Source organism: Mesocricetus auratus, unplaced genomic scaffold, assembly GCF_017639785.1.
Source record: "Mesocricetus auratus isolate SY011 unplaced genomic scaffold, BCM_Maur_2.0 Super-Scaffold_6730, whole genome shotgun sequence".
In the NCBI taxonomy this organism is placed as follows: Eukaryota; Metazoa; Chordata; class Mammalia; order Rodentia; family Cricetidae; genus Mesocricetus; species Mesocricetus auratus.
Genome location: NW_024429184.1, coordinates 87,643,179 through 87,667,532, shown reverse-complemented (window position 1 = coordinate 87,667,532; position 24,354 = coordinate 87,643,179). Strand labels below are relative to the sequence as shown.

Sequence of the window (24,354 nt, the reverse complement as noted above, 5' to 3'; positions counted from 1 at the left end):
TAAGTTTATGGCACACATTAGGAGGCCCTGACAGAGATCCTCAGTGACTACCACAGAGCCATGCATGACAGGCTCTGCCCATTGACCAGAGGGTATGGAAGGCAGTCTCTGCCCACCAAGGCTCTCAGTGTTTTAAAGAGCAGGGCACTTTCAAAAGGTTTCTTCCCAGTTGTTTTTCTGTTTGCTTACAGGAAAGGCTCTGCTCCAGTGAGAGCTGCCACACACTGGACAGTCACATCCACAGCTTGGCCATGGCAACACAGCTCCTTCGGGAGGCCCAGAGGCTGCCATCCACTGTGGTTTTAATTATATGGACTGCTTTGAAATAGGTAGGATATTTTATTTTACTGACCACAGCTTAGAAGAAAGCTTTTCAATTTTCTTTTCTGACATGTTTAAACAAGCAGACAAATGAATGTACTCACAGAAACCACACAGCCCATGTCAGGTGTGAGAGTGCTTTTTTTTTTACCTGACAAGTCAAAACTGTGAGACATGCTAAGTGGCCGCATTGCTGAAAAAAAGAAAACAATAAAGAGAAAGTAATTCAGCCATTAGGGATACACAGGGAGACAGGACAGGGAGAAGGGTCAGAGCTCTTACGGGCACTCCTTGGAGGGTAGCTAGAAGCTACAATTCTGAAATAGAAAAAAAATCCACGCAAGAGTCTTAATTCTAGCTCTATGACAATGACAAGAAAACATGAAAAAAATACGAAGAAACATTTTAAAGAATACACTGAAAATGAAAAACAAGATAAAGAGAAAAAATATGAACCTTATCTCCCAAGAAGTGATAGCATTCCTTTTGTATGCAGTGATCAATTTTATTCAAATGTTATGTCCACCAAATAATAAGTATGTTGCAAAAAATATTTGGTGGTCAGGAACTCAGAGGTTAAGCTATCCATCTGAATGTGCACGTTAAGACTCTTAGATGTCTCAGGAAAGTGGAGAGGGATTTTGTGTTGATGAGAATAATTTCCTACCTGCCACTCAAAAAACCAAAATGTATTTCAGATTTCCCTTGCTAGGTATAGCAAATAAAATATACATATTCTCAAATCACTCTTTAACCAAGCTTACACATATCTGTTGTTGAGCTCTTTTCTTGTATGTGAATGTAACTTTTGAATAAACTGACCACTGTGTATCAAAGAATGTTATCAGTCCCTGGGCAGTGGAGTTCATGAATTCATATTTCCCAGTCTGTCTGTCTGTTTCGCTTTTGTACCGGTTAAGCTAACTGAACCTGGGGCTTTACGCAGGATAGACAAGTATTCTACCATCTTAGCTACATGCTTGGCTTCCCTTTTTGTTGTTGTTGTCGTCTGTTTTGGGTCTGAGTGAAATTCCTACCGGAGGCTCTCATTTTTCAGCTCAATATACCACAAAAAGGACAACAAGTAATCAAGGATCACAGTAATTAAGAAGTCTGGAAAAGAAAAGTACCAGTGACACCAATAGAGGGCACGTACAATAGATAACAGTAACTTCAGATTTGCTAGGGAAAAAATGAAAATGGCCCATATAACTGTAGGAGAGTAGGTAAATACATCATTTAGACATTAGTTGGGAGATCATGTCCTAATAAATCATGATTTGATTTATGTTAAATGGTGAAAGATGTTCAGGCCATAGCCAATGTTAAACCAAGAGGATAACATATTATAGTTTTGTCATTTAATTTTTTAATTTTATTTTTACTGCATGAAAATGTTATGGAGCTGAAGGACCAGCTTGGGTGGCACCATTAGGAAGGCCTTCTACCTCCTGTAAGGCAAATCTTTCAATGGCTTGGATACTGTGAAATAATTCAGTATACTGTAAAAATGTGTTGCTCTCATTGTTAATAAAAAGCTGATTGGCGATGGCTAGGCAGGATTTTCAGGGCAGAGAGGATTCTGGGGAAATGAATGGTGGAGACATAGGAGACACATTGGGATGCAGAGTGAGCAGGATGGAAAGAACGTAGATGAGGTAAACAAGACGCAGAGTAGCACATTAGATTCATAGAAATGGGTTAATTTACATTATAAGAGCTATCTAAAAAAGAAGCTTAAGCTACTGGCCAAGCATTTATAGTTAATATTAAGACTCTGTGTGGCTATTTGGGGAGTGGCTGGAGGGACAGAAAAGTCTGTCTATACCTTAAATTTACCAATTAGGCTAGACTGGCTGGCCAGTGAACCTCAGGGATCCCCCCTTCTTCATCATAGCTACATAATGAGACCTTGTCTCAGAAAAACAAACAGAACAGTCAGGAGTGATGGCACATGCCTATAAAATCTGCACCTAAATCAAGATCATTCTTAGCTACAGAGTAAGTCTGAGGAGCACCTCACCTATATGAGATGCTGTCTCAAAAAACAAAACAAACAAAAAGTTCCAAATAAGAAAAGTCCTGGACTAGATGTGTCATTCATGATTCTACCAAACTTGAAAGATGAATTAGTTCCAATCTTTACCAAACTATTCTAAGACACAGAAGAGAGAAGACCACTGAAGCTAAAACAACAAAGAAAGAAAACAAGAGCTCAACAAATACTGTCAAGCCAGTCCAACAGCACATTAAAAAGGCCATATACCATGACTAAGTGGGATTTATTTCTGGATACAAGGATGGTGTCCTGGTTAGTTCTTATTACCGTAAGACAACCTAGATCACTTGGGAAAAGAGAATTCAGCTGAAGAATTGTCTCTGTCAGACTGGTCTGTAAGAGACTGTCTTCGACTGATGACTGATGGGAGGGTCCATCTCTATGCAGGTTGGCCTATACTGTGTAAGAATACTGACTGAGCCAGTGAGCAGCCACGGTAAGTGCACTCCTCCCTGGTTTCTGCTTCAGTGTCTGCTTGAGTTTCAGTCCTGACACCCCTCAGTGATGGACTGTGACCTGGAAGTGTAAGCTACAATAAATCCTTTTGTCCCCCAAATTGCTTTTGGTCAAAGCAAGAGAAAAATCAAACTAGAAGCAATTAATGTGATACATAACTAATGATGGATAGAGGATAAAAACAAAACAAAACATGGTTATATCAAAACAGAAAAAGTCATTTGACAAAATATAACACTCTGGCTAAAAAGCCAAAAAGCTGGGAATACAAAGAAATTACTTTGCTGTAATAAAGACTACATATAAAAAGCTCACATTATATTTTCCTAACAGTGCTGAAATCAGAAACAAAGCAAACATGGCCTTTCTTGTGTTCATCACAGTACTAGGAGTCCTAATTAAAGCAACCAGGCAAGAAAAACAATATAATTATTCTGACATAATCTTACATAAAGAAAACCCTACAGATGCCATTAAAAAACAGTTACAGTTAAAACATTCATGGGCTAGAGAGATGGCTCAGCAGTTAAGAGCACTGGATGCTCTTCCAGAGGACTTGGATTTGATTCCCAGCACCCACAGGGCAACTCACAACCATATGTAACTCCACTTCCCTTTTCTGATGTCCTCTTCTAGACTCTACAGGCATCAGACATATACATGGTGCAGAAACTTGCATACAGACAAACCACCAATACACATAAGGGAAAAGAGTAATAGAAATCTTTTTAGAGGTGCTACTAAATTCAGTCAAGTTTCTTGATAAAAAGTCAACATACGACAAATGTATTGTGTGTTGATATAACATATGTGAGAAGTAACAAGAAAACAATACCATTTGTTACACAATTTAGAAATAATGAACTATTTAGGAACATTAACAACATGAAAAATTGTAAGACATAAAGATGGTTTATGCTCACAGATTGGAAGAATTAATAGCTAAAATATCCAGATACCAGCTAGTGGTGGTGGCACACCCCTTTGATCTTAGCATTTGGGATGCAGAGGCAGATCCCTATGAGTTCAAGGCCAGACTGGTCTACAGAGTGGTGCAAAGACAGCCAAGGCTTCACAGAGAAACTGGGTCTCTAAAAACCAACATATATATTCCATATACCCACTGGGTGTAGAGGCCAGCACTTGGGAGGCAGAAACAGAGGTATCTCTCATTCATGCTCAGCCATGGAGCTATATCCCCAGGCCCACAGAGAATCCTCTTTAAGAATTTTTTAAAACAAGATTTAATTTTGTATGTATGAGTGTTTTGTCTGCATGTAAGTATGTACATCACATACATCCACGTATGTGTCCTCAGGGGTTGGGAGCATGGGGTTGGGGGCTGCAGCACATTCCCTAGAACTGGAGTTACAGACAGTTATAAGAGCCATTTGAGTGCTGGGATTCGAACTAATGTCCTCTGATGAGCAGCCAGCACTTTTACCTGTCTATTCACCTCTCCAGCCTCCTGCCCCCTCCATAGGAATCTTAATAGTAGTCCCCCTAGAAATGGAAAACAAAAACAAAAGCAAAACAAAACCCTCCTGAAATTCTTATGGTGCTATGGCTTGAATGTGAATGTCCCTCTGGGCTCCTGTTTGGGGAGGCTGTGGCCTGTGCTGGGGGCAGGGACTGACAGTCATGAGGGGAGGTCTGGAAAGCACTGCTAGTCCTCATCTTCTTCACACCCTTGGCAGTCCGGTTGCTACAGGACTCTTACAGTTGAGAGATGGCATACTTCATGGGGAAAAGAATTTGATGACCACACAACTCATTAGGTTAATGTTCAAAATACTAACAAACGCTAATAACTCAATAATAAAATAATAACTGATGGCCTTGATTTAAAAATAAGCAAAGAATCTAAACAGACAATCCAAAGGTGACACAGAAATAGTTCACAACTACATGAAAGAATACTCAAACATCAATCGTCAATCACTAGTAAAGTGAAAATCCAAACTTCATTGAGAAACCACCTTAGATGTCAGGATGGCTATCATCAAATAAGTTTCTCAAGGCCCCAGTGGTAGTAAGTGGAGCAAAGATGTAGAACCAGGGCTTTTGCTGTGCTGAAGAGAACACAAAATGGTACGGCTGCTACGACAAGTCCTTCCAAACAGAGCTGGAGGATGGCTCAGTGGGCAAAAGGCTTGCTGTACAAGTATGAGCCCTAAGTTTGGATCCCTGAAACTCATGTAAAGGCTGTGACCCCAGTGGTGGGAGGGGGTAGAGACAGATGGATTCCAGGGGACTGCTGGGCCAGCTAGCTTAGCTGCAACAGTGCACTCCAAGTACAGTAAAACATGGTAGAAGATGGCAGCAGACCCCCTCATGTTGACTTCTGCATACACAGAAGCACCACCCCCACATCCACCCACTAATCTTCCCACCCACATATGATTAGAAGGATTCTGAAAGAAATAAGGTAACACATGTATCTATCATCTATAGTCGTACACATATGAGTTTACAAAGCTCTTCTTTCCTCTTAGCACAATCTTACTTAGTTTTTATAGCACTCGGGAGGCAGAGGCAGAAGGATCTCTGGGAGTTCGAGACCAGCCTGGACTACAGAGTGGGTGCCAGGACAGCCAGGGCCGTTACGTTACAGAGAAACCCTGTCTCGTAAAAACCAAAAATAAATAAGTAAATAAAAACTAAACAAACAAAATAAATGAATAAATAAATGAATAAAATAGAAGCAAGATCTTTTATCCCCCCTTTCTGCTGCTGCAGGTAGTCAGGCCTAGAAAAGGAGGAGTGTCTCTTCAAACCTCAGCACAGAGTTGGCAGTGTTCTTGTCATTATACTACAATGTTCTCATATAGCTCAACATCAGAGAAGGACTGCCATGAATTTCAAGTATCAACAAACGTGAGGGTATATGCAAGTGAGCAATAGCTAGGAGGGGAGGGGAGAGGGAGACACAGGAGATAAGGGTCGCCTACAGACAAGGACTGAGAATTCTGTGATTACTTTCATGTGTACAAGTATAAACACAACTTTTCTGGTGGAGACTCACCCAGTCTGCTCCGTCTAATTTCTTCTGGTGAGACAGGCCGCAGCTTTCTTTCTGCTTTAATCTCTTCTAATATTCTTTCATGGAGGCTCCGTGGTCGTGGAGGGGTTGGTTTCAATTTTCTGGCTGAGGCCTTGAAAAGGAAGCTCAACGGTTAGAGACTTTGTTTGTTTGTTTATGTATACACATGCCAGATCTCATTTTAGATGGTCTGTGAGCCACCATGTGGTTACTGGGAATTGAACTCAAGACCTCTGGAAGAGCAGCTAGTACTCTTAGCCTCTGAGCCATCTCTCCAGCCCCAATTCTTACTTAATATAGTCATTCATACAATACAAAATTATGAATTGTATTTCACTGTTATGTTGCCCAATAAAAGACTATTCAAGTCATTCAATATCAATATTTCTAATTTTTAATGTGTGTATGTTTAAGTGTGCATGTGTGTGTGTAATCCATTTTGTGTGTTTGCACATGAGTGGAGGTCAGACAATTCAAGTGAGTGTTTACACCTTCCACTTTGTGAGGTCCTGGGCAAAGACCACTGACCATCAGGCATGGTGGCAGGTACCTTTACAACTGAGCTATCTCTGAAGCCACACTCTCAAGACTTTTAATGCAATAGGACATTACTGGGTCTCCACATGATTTACTCACATGTGCGCAGGTAAACTGAAGTCGTCAGTTCTGCTAAAGCAAAAGTCTTAGCCCCTCTATGCCACTGTTTTGGAAACTAACTTTATTACTGTCACTTTGAGACTCAGTTTTATTCTGTAGTCCATACTTGTCTCAAGCTTGAGGCAACCTCTCAGCCTCAGCCTCTTGAGTGTTGAGATTACAGGACAAACCATAATACCTGTCTAAAAGCAATATTTTTAATTCACTGCCTTGGATTATTATTGTTTTCAGTTGGTTAATGAGGACACTGAGGCTGAGAGAGGCTGATTAACTTGCTTAGAGCTCCATCAAGCTAGACTGTGGGGCTAATGTGAACCGAGGTTCATCTGACCCCTCTCTGTGGGACTAATGTGAACTGAGGCTCATCTGATCCTTCTCTACTGCACCAACACTTTCCCCTTCTTTCAGAAAGATCTAAAAGGCTAACTGATTACACTACAGTCTACAAACTGGGAGGACACTGCTTTGCCCTCACTATTACTTTATGTACATAGGCTTGACACAGTTTGGTGGAAACTGGCCACGGAGCCAGGAGGAAAAGAAGTAAGGAGAAACACAAATAGCATTTGGAACAGTATTCTTATTCTATGATCATTAGGAAAAACCCTGCCAACAGACTGATAACATAAAAGTGAGCGCACATTTACCGTAAAATAGAGTCAATATGACAGTGTACTAAGCAGTGTAGTAGCATGATTTGAGTTGGAAGACAACTCATGCCAGAAACCGTGTAGTATTAGTTTTCAGCTGTTATAGCAGCTATTCAGCCAGATTGTGCACTATGACTCAGAGTGTTTTGATGAAAACACACTGAGTAACTATATTGAGTAAGTGAAGGTTTGTCTCTGTGCTGTCCAGTGTAATTTACAGGTGGGCTGCACACTCTAAAGGGAGAGCTTGGTAGTGAGGTACAAACCCCTCCCTGGGGAGAGTGTGTTATGTTACATACTGGATTTAAAGGAGGTCTTGATCTGATGAAGTCAAGGATGATCTCATGAGCACTCTTTCTTAACCGAGGGGGAATGTCACCATTTACCTAAAAGGAGACAAAAAGCCAAAAACAAAACAGATCATGTGAATTGAGGAATCATCACTGTATATTTAGTACCTGAGATCCTGACTTCCCAGATGGCACAGGTGTGACTGTTTTTCTTACAGGGTAGGTTTTTAAATAAGGCTTTGTGTACCTCAGGTTGGTTTTGAACTCATAGGTAGTGGACAGTGACCCTGAACTTCCAAACATCTTGTCTCTACATCCAAAGTGCTGGGGTCACAGGTATGTGCCATCATACATGGCTTTGTTTTCCAGTCTTTCTTAAACAAAGCAGGTTGAATTGCCACCTCAGGCCTGGTCCTTCCCCTGTGACAACTACACTGGGATCTACCTAACAACACCCCCTTCTTCCATGTGCCCCATACCTAGGCCAGATGGCAAGCATCAGCAGAAGTCACTGTAAAGTCCAGCCCAGCATGTGTGTGTCAGTGCCTAGCTTAAGAAGGGAGCTGTAGGACCTAGCAGCGGAACCAGAGACCTGATGTAGCATGACCCTTACTTGTGGATTTCCCGGTGTGTAAAAAAAATTTTTTTTGGTTTTTTTGGAGACAAGATTTCTCTGTATTGTTTTGGAACCTGTCCTGGAACTCGCTTAGTAGACCAGGCTGGTCTCGAACTCACAGAGATCCGCTTGCTTCTGTGAGTACTGGCATTAAAGGTGTGCACCACCAACACGCGGCTGTGTAAGATTTTTTAAATCCACGGATATTATACAAGTTAATCAGACATTCCTATACTCAGAATTTTACTTCTAAACAGACTAATATATCCCTCTAAATAATTTTCATATGCTTTTTCCATCACAAGAAGAAGATGAGAAAATGAAAAAAGTTAAGTCATTGTACAAGTTCCAACACCCACACAAACACCTCACTTTTTTGGTGTTTTTGTTTTGAAACTGGGTCTTACATGATATGTAGCTAAGAATGACATCAAACTCCTAACCCGTCTGTCTCCACCTGAGGGCTCACCATCACTTTTCTCAGGGTGTATCTTCTGCACCGGATGTCGTCCATGAGCATCTCATATGGGGTGAGCTGGTATTCAATAGGCAACGGGTTGTACTGCCGCTGCTGGACCTTCTTAAGTTTTACCCCGTTTCGCAAATCCCTCATCACCTGTACCCAGAATCGTGCCTGAAAGAACCAAGGATGGATAGTGATCAAAAAATAAACCCACTAGTTTTCTCTGAATGGCTACAGACAGAGAGAATAAAGGAAAGGCATGGATCTAAAACACCAAGTAAAGAAAACATTAGATTTTAGAATATCATTGGATGGGTAGGAAATCATAGGCTGCATTTCAAGACATAACCCTGTGGTAGTTTGAATGTAACTGGCACCCATAATCCTATAGGGAGTGATACAATTAGGAGCTGTATCTTTGTTGGAGTGTGTCTGGCCTTGCTGGAGGAAGTGTGTCACTGTGGGGGTGGGCTTTGAGGTCTTTTCCCTAAGCTTCAATAAGTGTAACTTCAACTTCTTGCTGCCTACAAGATGTAGGACTCTAAGCCACTCCTTCACCACATCTGCCTGCATGCTGCCATGATCCCCGCCATGATGATAATGGACTGAACCTTTGAAACTGTAAGCGAGACGTCCCAATTAAATGTTTTCTTTATAAGTATTGCCGTGGTTGGGGCTGGAAGATGGATCAGCTGTTAAAAGCACTTGACTGATCTTCCAGCGGTCCTGAGTTCAATTCCCAACCACCACATGGTGGCTCACAACCATCTGTAATGAGATCTGGTGCCCTCTTCTGGTGCCCAAGCATACATGCAGGCTAAACACTGTATATATAATAAATAAATAAAAATCTTTAAAATAAAAGAGTTGCCATGGTCATGGTGTCTCTTCACAGCAATAGAAGCCCTAACTAAGTAAGTCCCCAACACTACTGCTTACTGAAAAGCATGTATTTCCCCACACCCTGACTTGGGGTCTGGTCATACGTTGTGGTCTGTGCACAGCACTGCTGCACCTACAGCTAATAGATACATGTACATCCTATTAGCTTCTGACACCAGCAGCTACTTTACCTTCCTGAGTTATTCTCATCAATGAGAAATAAATAATGAAAAATTTGTGCTTCATAAATATAAAATGCTCAAAATTACAATCTTAATTCTCTAGTACACATCTTACTAGCAGTTTTCTTATCTAGAAATAATAAGTTGCTCTGTCCACCTTCAAGAGTTCTAATAAAATGAGAATTACATCAAAATACTTAGTATAACACATACTAAAATGTGTATTATTCCTTAACCCCTTTGATTTCCTGTCTTATCTAGCATTGACTACTTCAGTAAGAAGTCAACCAATAACATTTAATTAAAATGTAACTTGTCAAAATTAATGTGTCTTCAATAGCTACCTAAAAATATTTAGTTTGAAATCGTAAGAATTTTCATACTCAGCTCACCTATAGAGGTATTCATGAGTTTTTAAGTTCTAACTGCAGTATCAAAACATTTTCTCTTATATAAAATAAATGATTACATTTCTCAAAACAATTTTCATCTACAATATATTAATACATTTTTTTCACTCTCGTCTGAGGACGGAACTCAGATCTTCAAGCGGGGCATCAAGTACCTTTCCCCACTGAGCACCACTGGCCTGCTTTTAACAATCATTTTCTTCTTTCTCCTCTTCCACTCTCATCTTTCTAGATAGCTCACCTGATGGGTGTTGTGAGAAGAGGTGATAATTTAGCAAAAGGAACTCCCCTTGAAGCTCTGAAGTTCTTGTCAGTGACTGCTGCAGTTTGGATTATTGTTTTAATTATTTTTCAAAACTTAGATGATTTATTACTATTACTATTTGGTGTGATGTGTGTATATGTGAGTGTGCACCCCCACGGAGCATATGTAAGTCAGGAGACAACTCTGAAAAGTCAGTTCTCTCCTTCCACTGTGTGGATCAAAGAGGCTTGAAGGCAAGTCTTTTATCCACTGAGCCAAAACACCTGCCCCACATTGGTTTTTGTTTACTTTTGAGTCAGGGTCTCACTATGTAAACTTGGTTGGCCTGAAACTTGCTATGCAGACCAAGCTAGCCTTGAACTCACAGTGATTGATCTGCTTCTGCCTCTTGAGTGTGGGGATTAAAGGCATGTGCTACCACACCCAGCTGTTGCTAGTACACACACACACACACACACACACACACACACACACACACACACACACACACACACACACGTCCGCCCCCTCCCCAACCCACCTACGCACTCCACCCTACCCCACCCCATATCACACACCAGGGGAGGATCAAGCAGCCAAGATGGTCTACAATTTGCTAAGTCGTCAAGGATGACTTTGAATTTCCTGGAGCTCTGCCTCTATTTCCCAAGTACTGGGATTACAGGAGTGTACTACCACACCTGGTTTTGTTTACTAACTTTACAATGTTTGGAGTTACTTGTCTGACTTCAATGACTGGGGAAGACTGACAAAAATAGTCTATTACAAATACTTTTTATGGGCTGGAGAGATGGCTCAGCCGTTAAAGGCTAGGCTCACAAATACTTTTTATGCTGGGCAGTGTTGTCAAACATCTTTAATTCCAGCACTTGGGAGGCAGAGGCAGGAGGATCTCTGTGAGTTTGAGGTCATCCTGGTCTACACAGAAAAACCCTGTCTTGGAAAACTTACAGTATATCTCTAGCAACACTGCCACAGAATTCTACACAAAGGAAAACAGGTGATCAATATTAATCTAAAATGACAGTCTAGCTTTTTTTAAAGGCAGGGTTTGTCTATATAGCCCTGGCTGTCTTGGAACCCACCATGTAGACCAGGCTGGCCTTGGACCCACAGAGATGCACCAGCATTTGCTCCTCGGTGATGGGAGTGCTTCCAGACCTGGCAACACTAGCTTTTAAGATGATGGGTGGGGTAAAGAAATGGCACAGCAGCTGGAGTGCTTACTGTTCTGAGTTTGGGTCCAGCACCTATGTCGTCTGGCTCACAACTGTCTGTAACTCTGGAGGTTCCAGGGAGTTGTGACTTGTCCTCTACAGACACTTGCACTCTTATGCACGTAACCTCATACACACATACATACTTGCATAAGAAACGTATTCTAAAGGTTAACAAGAACATCTAAAAAAAAAAAAGACAATATGTGCAACACTCCTTTTTAATGTTACTATAAAATGTTCCAGATTATTATACTATTCTTAATGTCTCAGAAGAGGCATCCCTTTTAAACTAAGAGTATTAACAACAAAAAAGCAGGGGATGAGGGCTCACATTTTTTCTTTTCTTTTTTCGAGACAGGGTTTCTCTTTATTGTCTTGGAGGCTGTCCTGGAACTCAATTTGTAGACCAGGCTGGTCTTGAACTCACAAGTGCCTCCCAAGTGCTGGCATTAAAGGCGTGCGCCACCAACGCCCGGCTAAAAGTGTATTTATTTTTATGTGCATTGGTGTTTTGCCTGCATGAATGTTTCTAAGAAGATGTCAGGTCCTCTAGAACTGGAATTACAGACAGTTGTGAGCTGCCATGTGGATGCTGGGAATTGAGCCCAGGTTCTCTGGAAGAACAACCAGTGCTCTTAACCTCTGAGCCATCTCTCCAGCCTGAGGACTCACACTTTTAATCCCAGTACTTGGGAGGCAGAGGCAGGTGGATCACTTTGAGTTCAAGACCATCCTGGTCTACACAACTAGTTTTAGGACAGTCAGGGCTGTCTGTGTACAGAGAAACTCTGTCTCAAAAAAAAAATCATCACATACAACAACAAAACCAAGAAAAAACCCAAGTGACCATCCACAAATGAATAATAAGCTGACTTCTATATAAGGTGGAATAGCATTTAGTAATAAATGAAAGTGGATAGTGATACAGGTGGCTACTGCATGAAGTCTTAAAATTATTGTGCCTAGGGAAAGAAGCCCAGTACAAACCAGCACACTTACCGCCATCTTACATAGAACTCTAGACAATGCAAATGGAGAGAGCAGGAGACAGGAAGCAGAGTAACAAATGAGGAAATTTCAGGGGGAATGACAGGATTATTATTTATTTTCAATAAGGTGACAGTCTCATGGATATACTCATCAGTGTGTCAAAACCTACCACACCTTACCTTTTAAACATATACACCTTATTATGGCATACAAAAACTAATATGGTCAAGGCAACTTACTCATAGTTCTCAAATCTGCATTTATTTTAAAAAGTATTTTACTTAATACCACTACTTCCTTTTAAAGATTTTATCTATTTATGTGTGTGAACCTGAGAAAGCTTATGTGCACTATGTGGGTAGGAGCCCTTGGAAGCCACAAGGACATCTGATCTGGAACTGGAGTTAGTTGTGAGCTGCCCTGCTGTGCTGAGAACTGAACCTGTGTCCTCTGCAAAAGCACCAAGTAAGTAGTTTCAGCTGCTGACCCATCTCTCCAGCCCCTGATCCATTGTCTTTACTCTCACAAGTCAGAATCCTGACGTGTGTCTGCCCTGCTTGATACCTGGGAATGCTTTACTTAGCACTTTCTGACGCCTATTGTCTTGTGCCCAAGACTACCATATTTGAAAGCAGGGACTCTCAGTGTCTACAGGATGTAGTATGATATGAAAACACCATAGTCACCTGTTTTAGAAAATGTCTCCTCTAGTCTAGCCTGTGCTTTGGAAGGCGGAAACTCCATATCCCTCACTCTGAATCCACAGGTCTCTAACCTCGTAAATGCTCATTGGATTAAAAAATGCACCACACTGCTAGTCTCACACAGCATCCCGACACAGCTTTTGTTTTAAGTAATGAGTATTATTTAAGGTATTTATAATTATAAATGTTAATAACAATATTTCCAGACACAATGGGGTGGGCATATCTTTCAAAATAAGAAAAACTTTTATAATGAAAATATGTATTCACTTGTAAAGTCAAGCATTCAAATTTATGTACTAATGCATACTTCAGTAGTTTTAAAAGCTAAACTGATCAGAAAGCATACCCAGTTTCCTTACCCAGTCAGCATTTTTCAGGTCCTCCAGATCTGTGCTAGATTCATCAGTCTTTTCCATTTCTTGAATCTTCTTAAGATTCTACCAGTTAAAATAAAATTAAAAAACCAATTATGGAAAATTATATTAAGCTACTTACTTTCTTATAAGCAAGTTATAACTCCAAAAAGTTATCTTTAGAAAAAATGCAGACATTTTCACAGAAGTATCAGTGAAGACAATAGTTCCTTAAAGGCCATGGGTAATTATTTCCTTTTTTAAAAATTTTATTTCTTTTTAAACTTACACTCTCTTCTTTTCTTAACTACTGAAATCAGCCCTGCATTAGACAAGGGCTAGGAAAGCAGTCTCCGTCCTGGCCATTCCTCTCTTCACTGCCCACTCCTTTTCTGCAGACATCAGGTTGGTACAACTAGACTACTAGCTCCTCAGACAGGCCTTCCTTTCTTCCCTTTTAATACAAACCTCTTTCCATCTATGGACTCTTAGCATCATGTTAGGTTCACACTTGTCTGTGATTCCCCTCTAGTCTTCCTGAGGCAGAAGTCCACTCACAGAGTCAGTACGAGCTTTGGAACTTTTGGATGCTTGGTATGCATTTGTGATGGCTAATCTTGATTGGCAACTTGATAGGATTTGGAAATGAATCTCTGGGCGAGTCTGAGAGTGGTTTTTAAAGATTGGGTTAACCGAGGTGGAAAGACCCACTTTCAATGTGGATGATACCATTCTATGCTGGAGTCTGAGGCTGAGTTAAAGGGAGAAGGGCAGCATGCCTGTCTCTCTGCTTCCTGGGATGAAATGTAAACAGCTCTGCCTCCTGCTCCTGTTGCCATGCCTCCCAGCCACAATGAACATATACCCTTAAACGTTGAGCACAAACAAAGCTCCCTTGTTTGAGTTGTTTTCCTCAGGTATTTTGCCCAGCAACAAGAAAAGCAACTAATACAATATTTATCAAGTAATTTATTTATAAACTTCAACTGATAAAATGTCTTTTAAATAGCATCAACCCAACATTGGCAACTTGTAAGAAAATACTGACTAATAAAACATATGGGCCAGTGAGATGGTTTGATAGATAAAAGGCGCTTGTCATCAAGCCCAATGACCTGACTTAGATTTCTAGGACCGACACAATGGAAACAGAAAACTCACTTCTGCACGTTGTCCTCAGACCTCCACACATATGCATGGGTATGCAGGTGCGTGTGCACAACAATAAATAAATGTAATATAAGTTTTGAAAAGCATATTTATAAATTAATTATAAAGGCACTGTATTCCATGCCTACTAATATCAATTCAACCTTAATATATGTTACCTTTGACTGAATTATTTGCCCACAGATTAGATTTAAATGTACTATATGAAACCTAACTTGTTTTATATGACATTATAAATAAAACATTTCCAAACTTTATTTTTAGCTTCCTAACATCTCATGTTATCCATCTGTAAAACAAGGATAATATCACCAGTTTTTAAAAATACACTAATAAATAAATTTCAACGAAGGAGAAAAAGAAAAATTACTCCGAACACTGAAATTGTGATGCAAGTAATGCATTCTTTCTTCTATCCCTATGGGAAAACAGAAGGAAAAAAAAAACTCAACCCATTTCCAGTTATTTCAGAATGTGTTTACACAATTTTCTTTAGAAGTCAAGATTCCTTCTGAGATGCTGAAATAAGATATGTGCCATTCTTCAGGTTTGTGGTCTTGTCAAAGTTACCCAATCTGGGTCTTCTGTTCACCAATAAAAGTATCACTACCTACCTCTCTACTCTAAGTATTAAAGGAAGTGACACATTGAATTATCGGCACACTGCTTGGCACAAAAAAAGACCCAGCATAATTCCCTGTACCTCCTAAGTATAATAAATCATAATTCATCATACCATAGGACATATCAAACTTAAAACACATTAATTTTTTTGCATCTGTAGTCTCTTCAGAAAAGCTATTTCACAAGCCTGCAGATGATTTTTTTCTGTGCTACCTCAGTTCTAGTCCCTTACACTTATCTGAAGCCTGGTTCTTTCCTAACGTGTTTGTCTACTGCTATTGCCTAGAGTAGGGTCCTGGAGCAGTAATCATGACAGCTAGAAAATGAGAAGCAGTAAGTGATAGAACAACCAAAATATATCCTAATCCACGTCACAGAAGAACTGGGGCTAATAAGGCCTAAATCCCATGTCTGTGGCTTCTCTGCAATGAGTGGAGTAGGCCTGAAACAAAGGACATAGTCCAGGCTCTCAGATATGTGGGAGATAATGTTTGCAAGGGTGACAAGAAGTATGGTCAGCTGTTGCCAACAAGGCTGCCCCACCCCTCGCTGGCTGAGGCAATCCTCATCAAACAGCTGGGTCAAGTTCTACTTACTTTGTTAAAAGGAACCTTCACAAACACTTAAGAATTCTAATAACACAAGGAAAGAGAATAAAATTTATGATTACTAACTGGTCTTTGCAGAAAGTGGCAAAACTTCACATCAAAATCTGAACAGGAATCATTATTACTAAATCAGGATTCAACAGTCTATCATTTAAGATGTACCAACCTGGTAAACAGTAATTCTGATACTCAAAATCTCTGCTTTTTTTCCTCCCTAGAAATTAGGAATTAAAAAACAAAGCAAAAACCTCCGATGATTCAAACCATAGTCTGAAATCACAATCTCCATGAAGCACCAAAATGACAGCTGAGTGGGGAGGAACCCACACACAGGCAGAGGCCCTTCATCTGGCTTGCCAGATGTTATTGATGTTCTATGCAAAAAGAGTTAATGCCTGAGAGTATGCTATTCTGTTGATTGAAAGAGTCTCCCAGGTTCTTAAATTACAATGCTAGAAGAAAATGATCTAGGAGAAGAACTGCTTCTAGGTTGCCTGGGACCACATCTTACAGACTAAGAATGTGGGGAACCAGCACTGTCCAGGTCATGGCAAGGAGCCCATTTCCTGCTGTTCCAGGCCATGCCAGTCTTTCAGCCCTGCTGAGGGCCCCCTGTGTCCAGTGCTCACCTCAGATACTGAGCAAGCAAAGCCTTCCCTATGCTTCAGATTCTTCTTCAATGGCCCAGATCCACCCCTGGCCTCTAGCACTGACCCTAGTCTACCCTGTTTCCAAAGAACACCCTGACCGTAAAGTCTATAGATATACTGGTCTGTGTACTTTCTGTCTACCTCCTATAAGAGCAGCAGTTTTTAAAGTTTACTTTGTTCAATGATAGGATTCTCAAATATGTAGAACAGTGCTTTGTACAAGGTTGACACTTAGCATTTGTTCAATAAATAAGACACTTTAAAGCAAGAATGTGATATTATATTATTAGTGCTTCAATTTCTTTAATAGCTCTTTAATAAATCAACTTTAACTGGAGCAAATTCAATCTGAGGGAAAATTATTATTCAGAAGAAATCTCTGGTCTTTAAATTCAAAATCCTATGGGAGAGTTGGAGGTAGAGATATATATGCCTATTCAGGAAAATACTTAACTTGAGCTCATTCTATGTATCAGTGTTATATTCCACCAAATAGATAATAAGTAAATAACAAAAAAGAAATTCATTTCTAAGACCATAGAGGTTTGAAGCAATTATGTCAGCAGCACGAGTCCAGCTCAAGGGCAAACTTGCATGTGAACACACCTCCACAGTATCTTTTCCTCTTGTTTCAGCTGAAGACTCCTTAGAAAACGTTAAGTGTGCCCAAAAGAATTCTTGCCTACCATCTTTCTGTAAGCTAAACACACCCACAAGTGTCCTTGTCCACCACTTACTTTAACATGGTGTGTATGTGCCTCAGGACTCTGAGCTGAACAGGTGCCCAGACGCATCCACTATCTTCCTTTCCTAAACTGAACATGCTCACTAGTGTACTTCTTAATGTAGTATGTTCAGGACTGTGTCCACCCCAAGTGATTTTGTACCTAAGTATGTACAGGCTTCCTGAATAAAATATGCTTGCTTCCTTTGCCTGAAAGACACTCACTGCTTTCGGAACAACTACAGTGCTCTCCTGGCTGGTTGCAGGTAATAAACCTCCCTCTATTCTTTGACCTTCAAGTTGTGCATATCGCCTTTGCAGACACCAAGAAAAGAACCCACCCATTGTTTGGTTAAACTTCCATACTAATCAGGTCAGAAAGATTCAACTAGCATCAAAATAGACTGGCTTGACATCTCAGTGATTGAGAGAAATTGTCAGGTATTAGTGGTCTAATGTTCTAATCCTCCTGCCCACACACAACTGGATGCTCTACCATGTTCTGTCTTCTTTTCATTTAAAGGCTCATCCTACAGCAAGAACTACTGTTTGTTTAATAGCCATCAACTAAAAGGTAAAAAAATTCAGGAGGTGCAGCAGAGCAAGCTGGGTTACACAGATGCAGCAGAGGCTAGCACTGAAAGTCAGGATTTAGTATGCTCACACGATTCCATAAATATCAACTTCTTCTATGACTTTTAGTCACATGGTGGAAAGGCATGAGACGCAGTACTAGATATATGCACTCCAAACCCTGTTGCTGTAATTCCTGCCATAGCACAATTGTCCATTCTCTTTTATTATTCTCTTATACATTTCTGACTAATATAGGTCTTTATAGTCCTTGCTTTTACTTCACTGGCTCAAATTCCTACCTCCCTACTACTAAGACAAACAACCCGTTCTTTACAATATTAAAAGTAACTTAAATGCATCTTGTCTTAACTTTTCTACATAGCAGTATACATGGTTATCAGATGCTTTCTAGCTGTGTGACTTGTCATGCCTTAGTTAACTGCTCTAATCTTCAACTGATTTTGTCATCTGTAGAATGGGCATGATAAGAACTCTTAGATTTTAGCAAGATGTTGACAGAAAACACCTTTTATCCCAGCACTCTGGAGGCAGAGGAAGGCAGATCTCTGTAAATTCAAGGCCAGCCTGGTCTACAGAGCAAGTTTCAGGACAGCTAGAGGGCTATACGGAAAAACCCTATTTCCAAAAAACAAACAAAAAAACAAAACAACCCCCCCCAGAAAAAACCAAAAAAGAACTCTAGGATTTTGATAAAGGATCCTGGCTCATATGCAGAGACTTAGTAGCCAAGTGGGTAGTATGCATGCATGCATGTATGTAAGCATGCATGCATTTCACTCTGAGCAGATTTGTTTCAGATGACACCTCTTTCTAATCTCTTCAATGAAACTAAAATCCTGACTTGAAACAAATAATTAGAGTTGTTGCAAGTCCATAAATGCTACAATTTTACAAGCCTGACCAAATATGTAACAAAAACTTTTAGTTTTCTTTTCTTTTTTTTTCTTTTTTTTTTTCTTTTTTTGGTTTTTTGAGACAGGGTTTCTCGAGACAGGGTTTCTCTGTGGCTTTGGAGGCTGTCCTGGAACTAGCTCTTGTAGACCAGGCTGATCTCGAACTCACAGAGATCCTCCTGCCTCTCCCTACTGAGTGCTGGGGATTAAAGGTGTGCACCACCAACACCGGCAACTTCTGGTTTTCTAATAACAAAAGAAATTGAATTATTTGAAAGTAAACTACAAATTTCTCTTGTTTCAGAGCTGAGCTTGTCTTCTTGCTGATTCTATTTTAGCTTCTGAATGAATTTTTTCTTGTATAAATGTAATGACAGATGCCGGTCTATGCTTGGAATGGGGTGAGAAAGCTCTAATTGGGAGTATACACATACCAATTAACTCTTCCCTTTCTGGTGAAACCATTCTCAGCTAGCAATTAGAGTATCTCCATGCCAACATATTGGTTATTGGCATCTTCAAAAACAAGTAAACAAAATGTACTTCATAAGACACATACACACCAAATGCTCAGAGTATAATTCATTTCAATAGGTTCAACATCACCTCTTATACAAATGCCTCCTTTTGATTAAGTGTCTCTTCCATTTTAAAGATCACTATTTTTCTCATTTTGGTAATCATTTTAACCCATGTGTCACTTTCTCTGTGCATGAGCACTTGGAGGAGATCTTTCATGTAAAATGTTCTTGTGAAACACTTTTAAAGTGGGAAAATAGTGACAAGAACAAGCACACTCTGGATAGAAATTATTTAAATATTATGGCAAATGTGAGCATTCATGTACACCAACATTTACAACAAAACACAAAGGCAGCAACAAGGACCTCGAAGGTTACAAATGATGAATGAGCTAATTAAAACGAACAAATGGCTACCATTCACATAGACATCTGGTGGTGATTCTGTCTGTCAAAAAGCGGGATGTTCACCATTTGGAGGGACATAAATCTACTTTAGGAGCGGGAATACATTTCCAGCCAACTTAAATACCACGGTTGTATGGTCAGAGGTGTTGAGAACAGGCCGGAGGGAGGGAAATGCAAGGAGAGAGAGAAAGCTGATTAAAATGCTCTTCAGTATGAGAGACAGAGGTCTGTGGCTTTGTTTCTTTGGATCTCACAAGCAAGCATTTCAGTGTGAGCTGTCATGGAGTCTGCATCGTGACACAGCTGGAGCTGCCTGTTTGGTTGACAAGAGACAGTGGATTGCAAACATTTACACTGATTTTCTGAAAAGCCAACTTTCTTTTTTGGTTTTTGGTTTTTCTCTGTGGCTTTGGAGGCTGTCCTGGAACTCGCTTGGTAGTCCAGGCTGGTCTCGAACTTACAGAGATCAGCCTGCCTCTGCCTCCCGAATGCTGGGATTAAAGGCGTGCGCCACCAACGCCCGGCGAAAAGCCAACTTTCAAATTGTAAAATGTAGTTACAGTATCAACAACCATTTCATAACAACTGAGTGAATTGCAAAAATGCTCTCCTGGAGCATTTCATATATGCAAATAAAATTCTATTTTAAGAAAGATATTTTAGCCAAAGTCATATTTAAGATAAACTGAGATCAAAGATTTCATCATGAAGTCATGATTTCTTACAAAGGACTAAGTAAAACAATACATGTAAGTCACTCAGTAAAGTTTCTCAGTAATAACTGTGATCAGAATATAAAATGTAATTACAATACTCTGAAAAATGTATACAGAGCCATTTCCAATTTAGTTCCTCACCCCAGAACTTCATTATATGGTGAACTACTAGAAATTAAACTAACTGGTATCTAGCAGTCATCTTCCCATTTTACTGACTTGTTAAACGTAGGACAACGTTAAGTCATTTGGAAGAATGTGATAACAAGTTTTTTCAATGTCACATGTGAGAATTGTTTCAACATTTGAAAGTTAAGTCATTAAAATAATGCTATTATTTGTGGAGGGTTTGCATGCTGGGTATGTGCACATGTGCATGAGGATGCATGTGTACATGCTTGCTTGGCTCTGTGTGTGTGTGTGTGTGTGTGTGTGTGTGTGTGTAGGACCATGGGACAATAACTTGTATTTTCTTCCATCACTCTCCTCATGGTTTGAGACAAGGTCTCTTATTGAACCAGGAACTCACCAATTTGGCAACAGTAGTTGGCTGGCAAGCCCAAGCTCCTGTCTCTACCTACCTAGTTCTAGTATTACAGGCACATACCACTGTGACTGAATGAATGCTGGGTTTCTGAACTAAGGTCCTTCTCAACCCTGAATAATCTCATTTTAAAGCAGTAGTAGCTATTAGTATTGACCCAGAAGAAAAGTACTTCCTTCTCTAGGACAATTATAGAAAAAAATTTGAGACATGAAACACCAAAAAAGTTGATTTAATTTTCAGTATAACAGATCAGAAAGCTGAAGGTGAACAATTTAATGTTGCTCTTTTCAATAATGAAACCATTATATCCTCATTTACATTTTCTAATAATTTGTAAAGTTAAAACCAATAAAAATACTTTTAAAAAAACAACACATCTTTGGAGTAAGGAGATGGACCAATGGGTAAAAAACTTGTTGGAGAAGCATGAAGATCTGAGTTCAAATCCCTAGAATTCACATAAAAAGCTGGATACAGTAGTGTATATGCCTTGTAGGAGGTCAGAGGCAGAGGACTGCTGGGACTTGCTGGCTACCAGCCCAGCTACAGGTTCGGGGAGAGACCCCATCTCAAGGATATAGGGGAGTGGGGAGTGATAAAGAGGACGAATCCTACAATCAAGAAGAGAGAGGGCCAAAAAAGTTAAAAGAGAAGTAGGGGGTTAGAAGATGAAGAAGATATAGCTCCAGGCTCCTTTCATGAGTTCTGTGAGAGTAAAAGTTACGGATTGGGGCTAGAGAGATGGCTCAGCACTTGCTGCTCTTGCAGAGGACTTGCATTTGCTTCCTGGCACCCAGAGTGTAGCTCAAAACTGTCTGTACCTCCAGCCCCAGAGGAACTGATGCCTTCTTCTGTATTGTGCAGGCACTGCACACACACGGTGTACTTATAAACAGCAGGCACAATAAACATAAGATAGATCTTTAAGACACAAAAGAATTGTGGGCCAAAAGCTGACAAACATAAATTTAAATTCCAGCTCTTTGTCTAATTTGAGTATAATCATTACCCTGTTTAAAAAGAATTATCTTGAATGCCTTTGTATTTGGGGCATAGACATTCAGAATTGAGACTTCATCTTGATGGATTTCTCCTGTGATGAGTATGAAATGACCTTCTTCATCTTTTTTGATTGATTTTAGTTTAAAGTCTAATTTGTTAGATATTAGGATTGCTATACCCACTAGTTTCTTGGGTCCATTTGATTGGAAAATCTTTTCCCAACTCTTAACTCTAAGGTATGTCTGTCTTTGAAGTTGAGGCATATTTTTTGTATGCAGCAGAAGGATGGATTCTGTCTTTGTATCCATTCTGTTAGCCTGTGTCTTTTTATAGGCTAAGTAAGGCCATTAATATTGAGGGATATTAATGACCATTGATTGTTAATTCTTGTTTGTTTTGGATTTGGTGGTGGTGGTGGTATTGTGTGTGGATTTCCCCTCCTTTTTTCTTTTGGTTGTTGGTAAAGTGGGGTTATCTATTGCCTGCATTTTTGTGGGTGTAGTTGGCTTCCTTGGGTTGGAGTTTTCCTTCCAGAACTTTCTGTAGGGCTGGATTAGTGGATATATATTATTTAAATCTGGAAAAAGACCTTCATCAATCCCATATCTGACAGAGAGCTGATTTCCAAAATATACAAAGAACTCAAGAAAGTTCTCAACATCCTTAGCCATCAGGGAAATGCAAATCAAAACAACTCTGAGATACCATCTTGTTCCTGTCAGAATGGCTAAAATAAAAAAAAAACCAATGATAGTTAATGCTGGGGAGTATGTGGAGAAAAGGGAACACCCGTCCATTGCTGGTGGGAGTGCCAACTCTACAGCCACTTTGGAAATCAGTATGGAGATTCCTCAGGAAAATGGGAGTCAGTCTACCACAAGACCTATCAATTCCACTCTTAAGGCATATATCCAAAAGATGCATATTCATACAACAAGGACATCTGTTCAACTATGTTCATAGCAGCATTATTTGTAATAGCCAGAACCTGGAAGCAACCTAGATGCTCCTCAATTGAAGAATGGTCAAAGAAAATGTGGTACATTTACACAATGGAGTACTACTCAGTGGGGAAAAAAAACAATGGAATCTTGAAATTCTCAGGCAAATATATAGAACTAGAAGAAACCATCCTGAGTGAGGTAACCCAGGCACAAAAAGACAAACAAGGTATGTACTCACTCATATATGGATTTCAGACATAGAGCAAAGGATTACCAGCTTACAATCCACACTGCCAGAGAAGCTAGTAAACAAGGAGGACCCTAAGAGAGACATACATGGTCCCTTGGAGAAGGGGAAAGGGACAAGATCTCCTGAACTAACTGGGAGCATGTGGGGAGAGGGGGTTAGGAGAAAGAGAAGGGGAGAAGAGGAGGGGAGAGGAGGACATGAGGGAGCAGGAAGGTTGAGTTGGGAGAAGAATAGAGGAGAGCAAGAAAAGAGATACCATAATAGAGAGAACCATTATAGGTTTAAAGAGAAATCTGGCACAAGGGAAATGTCCAGAGATCTACAAGGATGACCCTAACTAACAATCTAAGCAATAGTGGAGAGGCTACCTTAAATGTCTTTTACCAATAATGAGATTGATGACTACCTTATATGCCATCCTAGAGCCTTTTTCCAGTAGCTGATGAAAGCAGAAGCAGATACCTACAGCTAAACACTGAGTCGAACTCCTGGAATTCAGTTGCAGAGAGGGAGGAGTGATGAGCAAAGGGGTCAAGACCAGGCTGGAGAAACCCACAGAAACAGCTGACCTGAACAAGGGAGAGCTCATGGACCACAGACTGATAGCTGGGAAACCAGCATAGGACCCAACCCAGACCCCCTGAACGTGGGTGTCAGCTGGGAGGCCTGGGCAGTCTATGGGGCCTCTGGTAGTGGATCAGTATTTATCCCTAGTATACAAGTGGACTTTGGGAGCCCATTCCACATACAGGGATACTCTCTCAGCCTAGACACACAGGGGAGGGCCTAGGCCCTGCTCCAAAGGATATGACAGACTTTGAAGATCCCCCAATGGAAGGCCTCACCCTCCCTGGGAAGCAGAAAGGGGATGGGATAGAGAATAGGTGGGGGGCAGGGGAGATGGGGAGGGAGAGGGAACTAACATGTAAAGCACGCCTGTTTCTAACTTAACTTCAAAAAAGGAAAAAAAAAGAATTATCTTACTCTTAACTATATGTAGTATGTGTGGATATGTGCACACGAGTGTGTTTGCCCACAGAGGCCAGCAGTGTCAGATCTCCCCAGTGCTAGAGTTACAGGTAGTTGTGAGCCACCAGATGCCGGTACTGGAAACCAAACTCGGGCCCTCTTCTCTC

General features: G+C 40.4%; 1 protein-coding gene across 4 annotated transcripts in view; it reads right to left on the bottom strand.

The window, feature by feature from the left end:
* Spire1 (spire type actin nucleation factor 1) overlaps positions 1 to 24,354 on the bottom strand; it is a 116,167-nt gene that overhangs the window by 24,896 nt on the left and 66,917 nt on the right. For 2 of the 4 annotated variants that reach the window (XM_013116772.3, XM_005074640.4), the window contains exons 5-9: positions 13,571 to 13,648; positions 8,562 to 8,726; positions 7,486 to 7,572; positions 5,862 to 5,991; positions 473 to 514 (exon numbers count right to left, since the gene is read on the bottom strand). In XM_013116772.3, the coding sequence (XP_012972226.1) occupies positions 473 to 514; positions 5,862 to 5,991; positions 7,486 to 7,572; positions 8,562 to 8,726; positions 13,571 to 13,648 (502 nt within the window). The remainder of the gene's footprint in view (positions 1 to 472; positions 515 to 5,861; positions 5,992 to 7,485; positions 7,573 to 8,561; positions 8,727 to 13,570; positions 13,649 to 24,354) is intronic. The other 2 variants (XM_013116773.3, XM_005074642.4) reach the window with 1 other exon arrangement.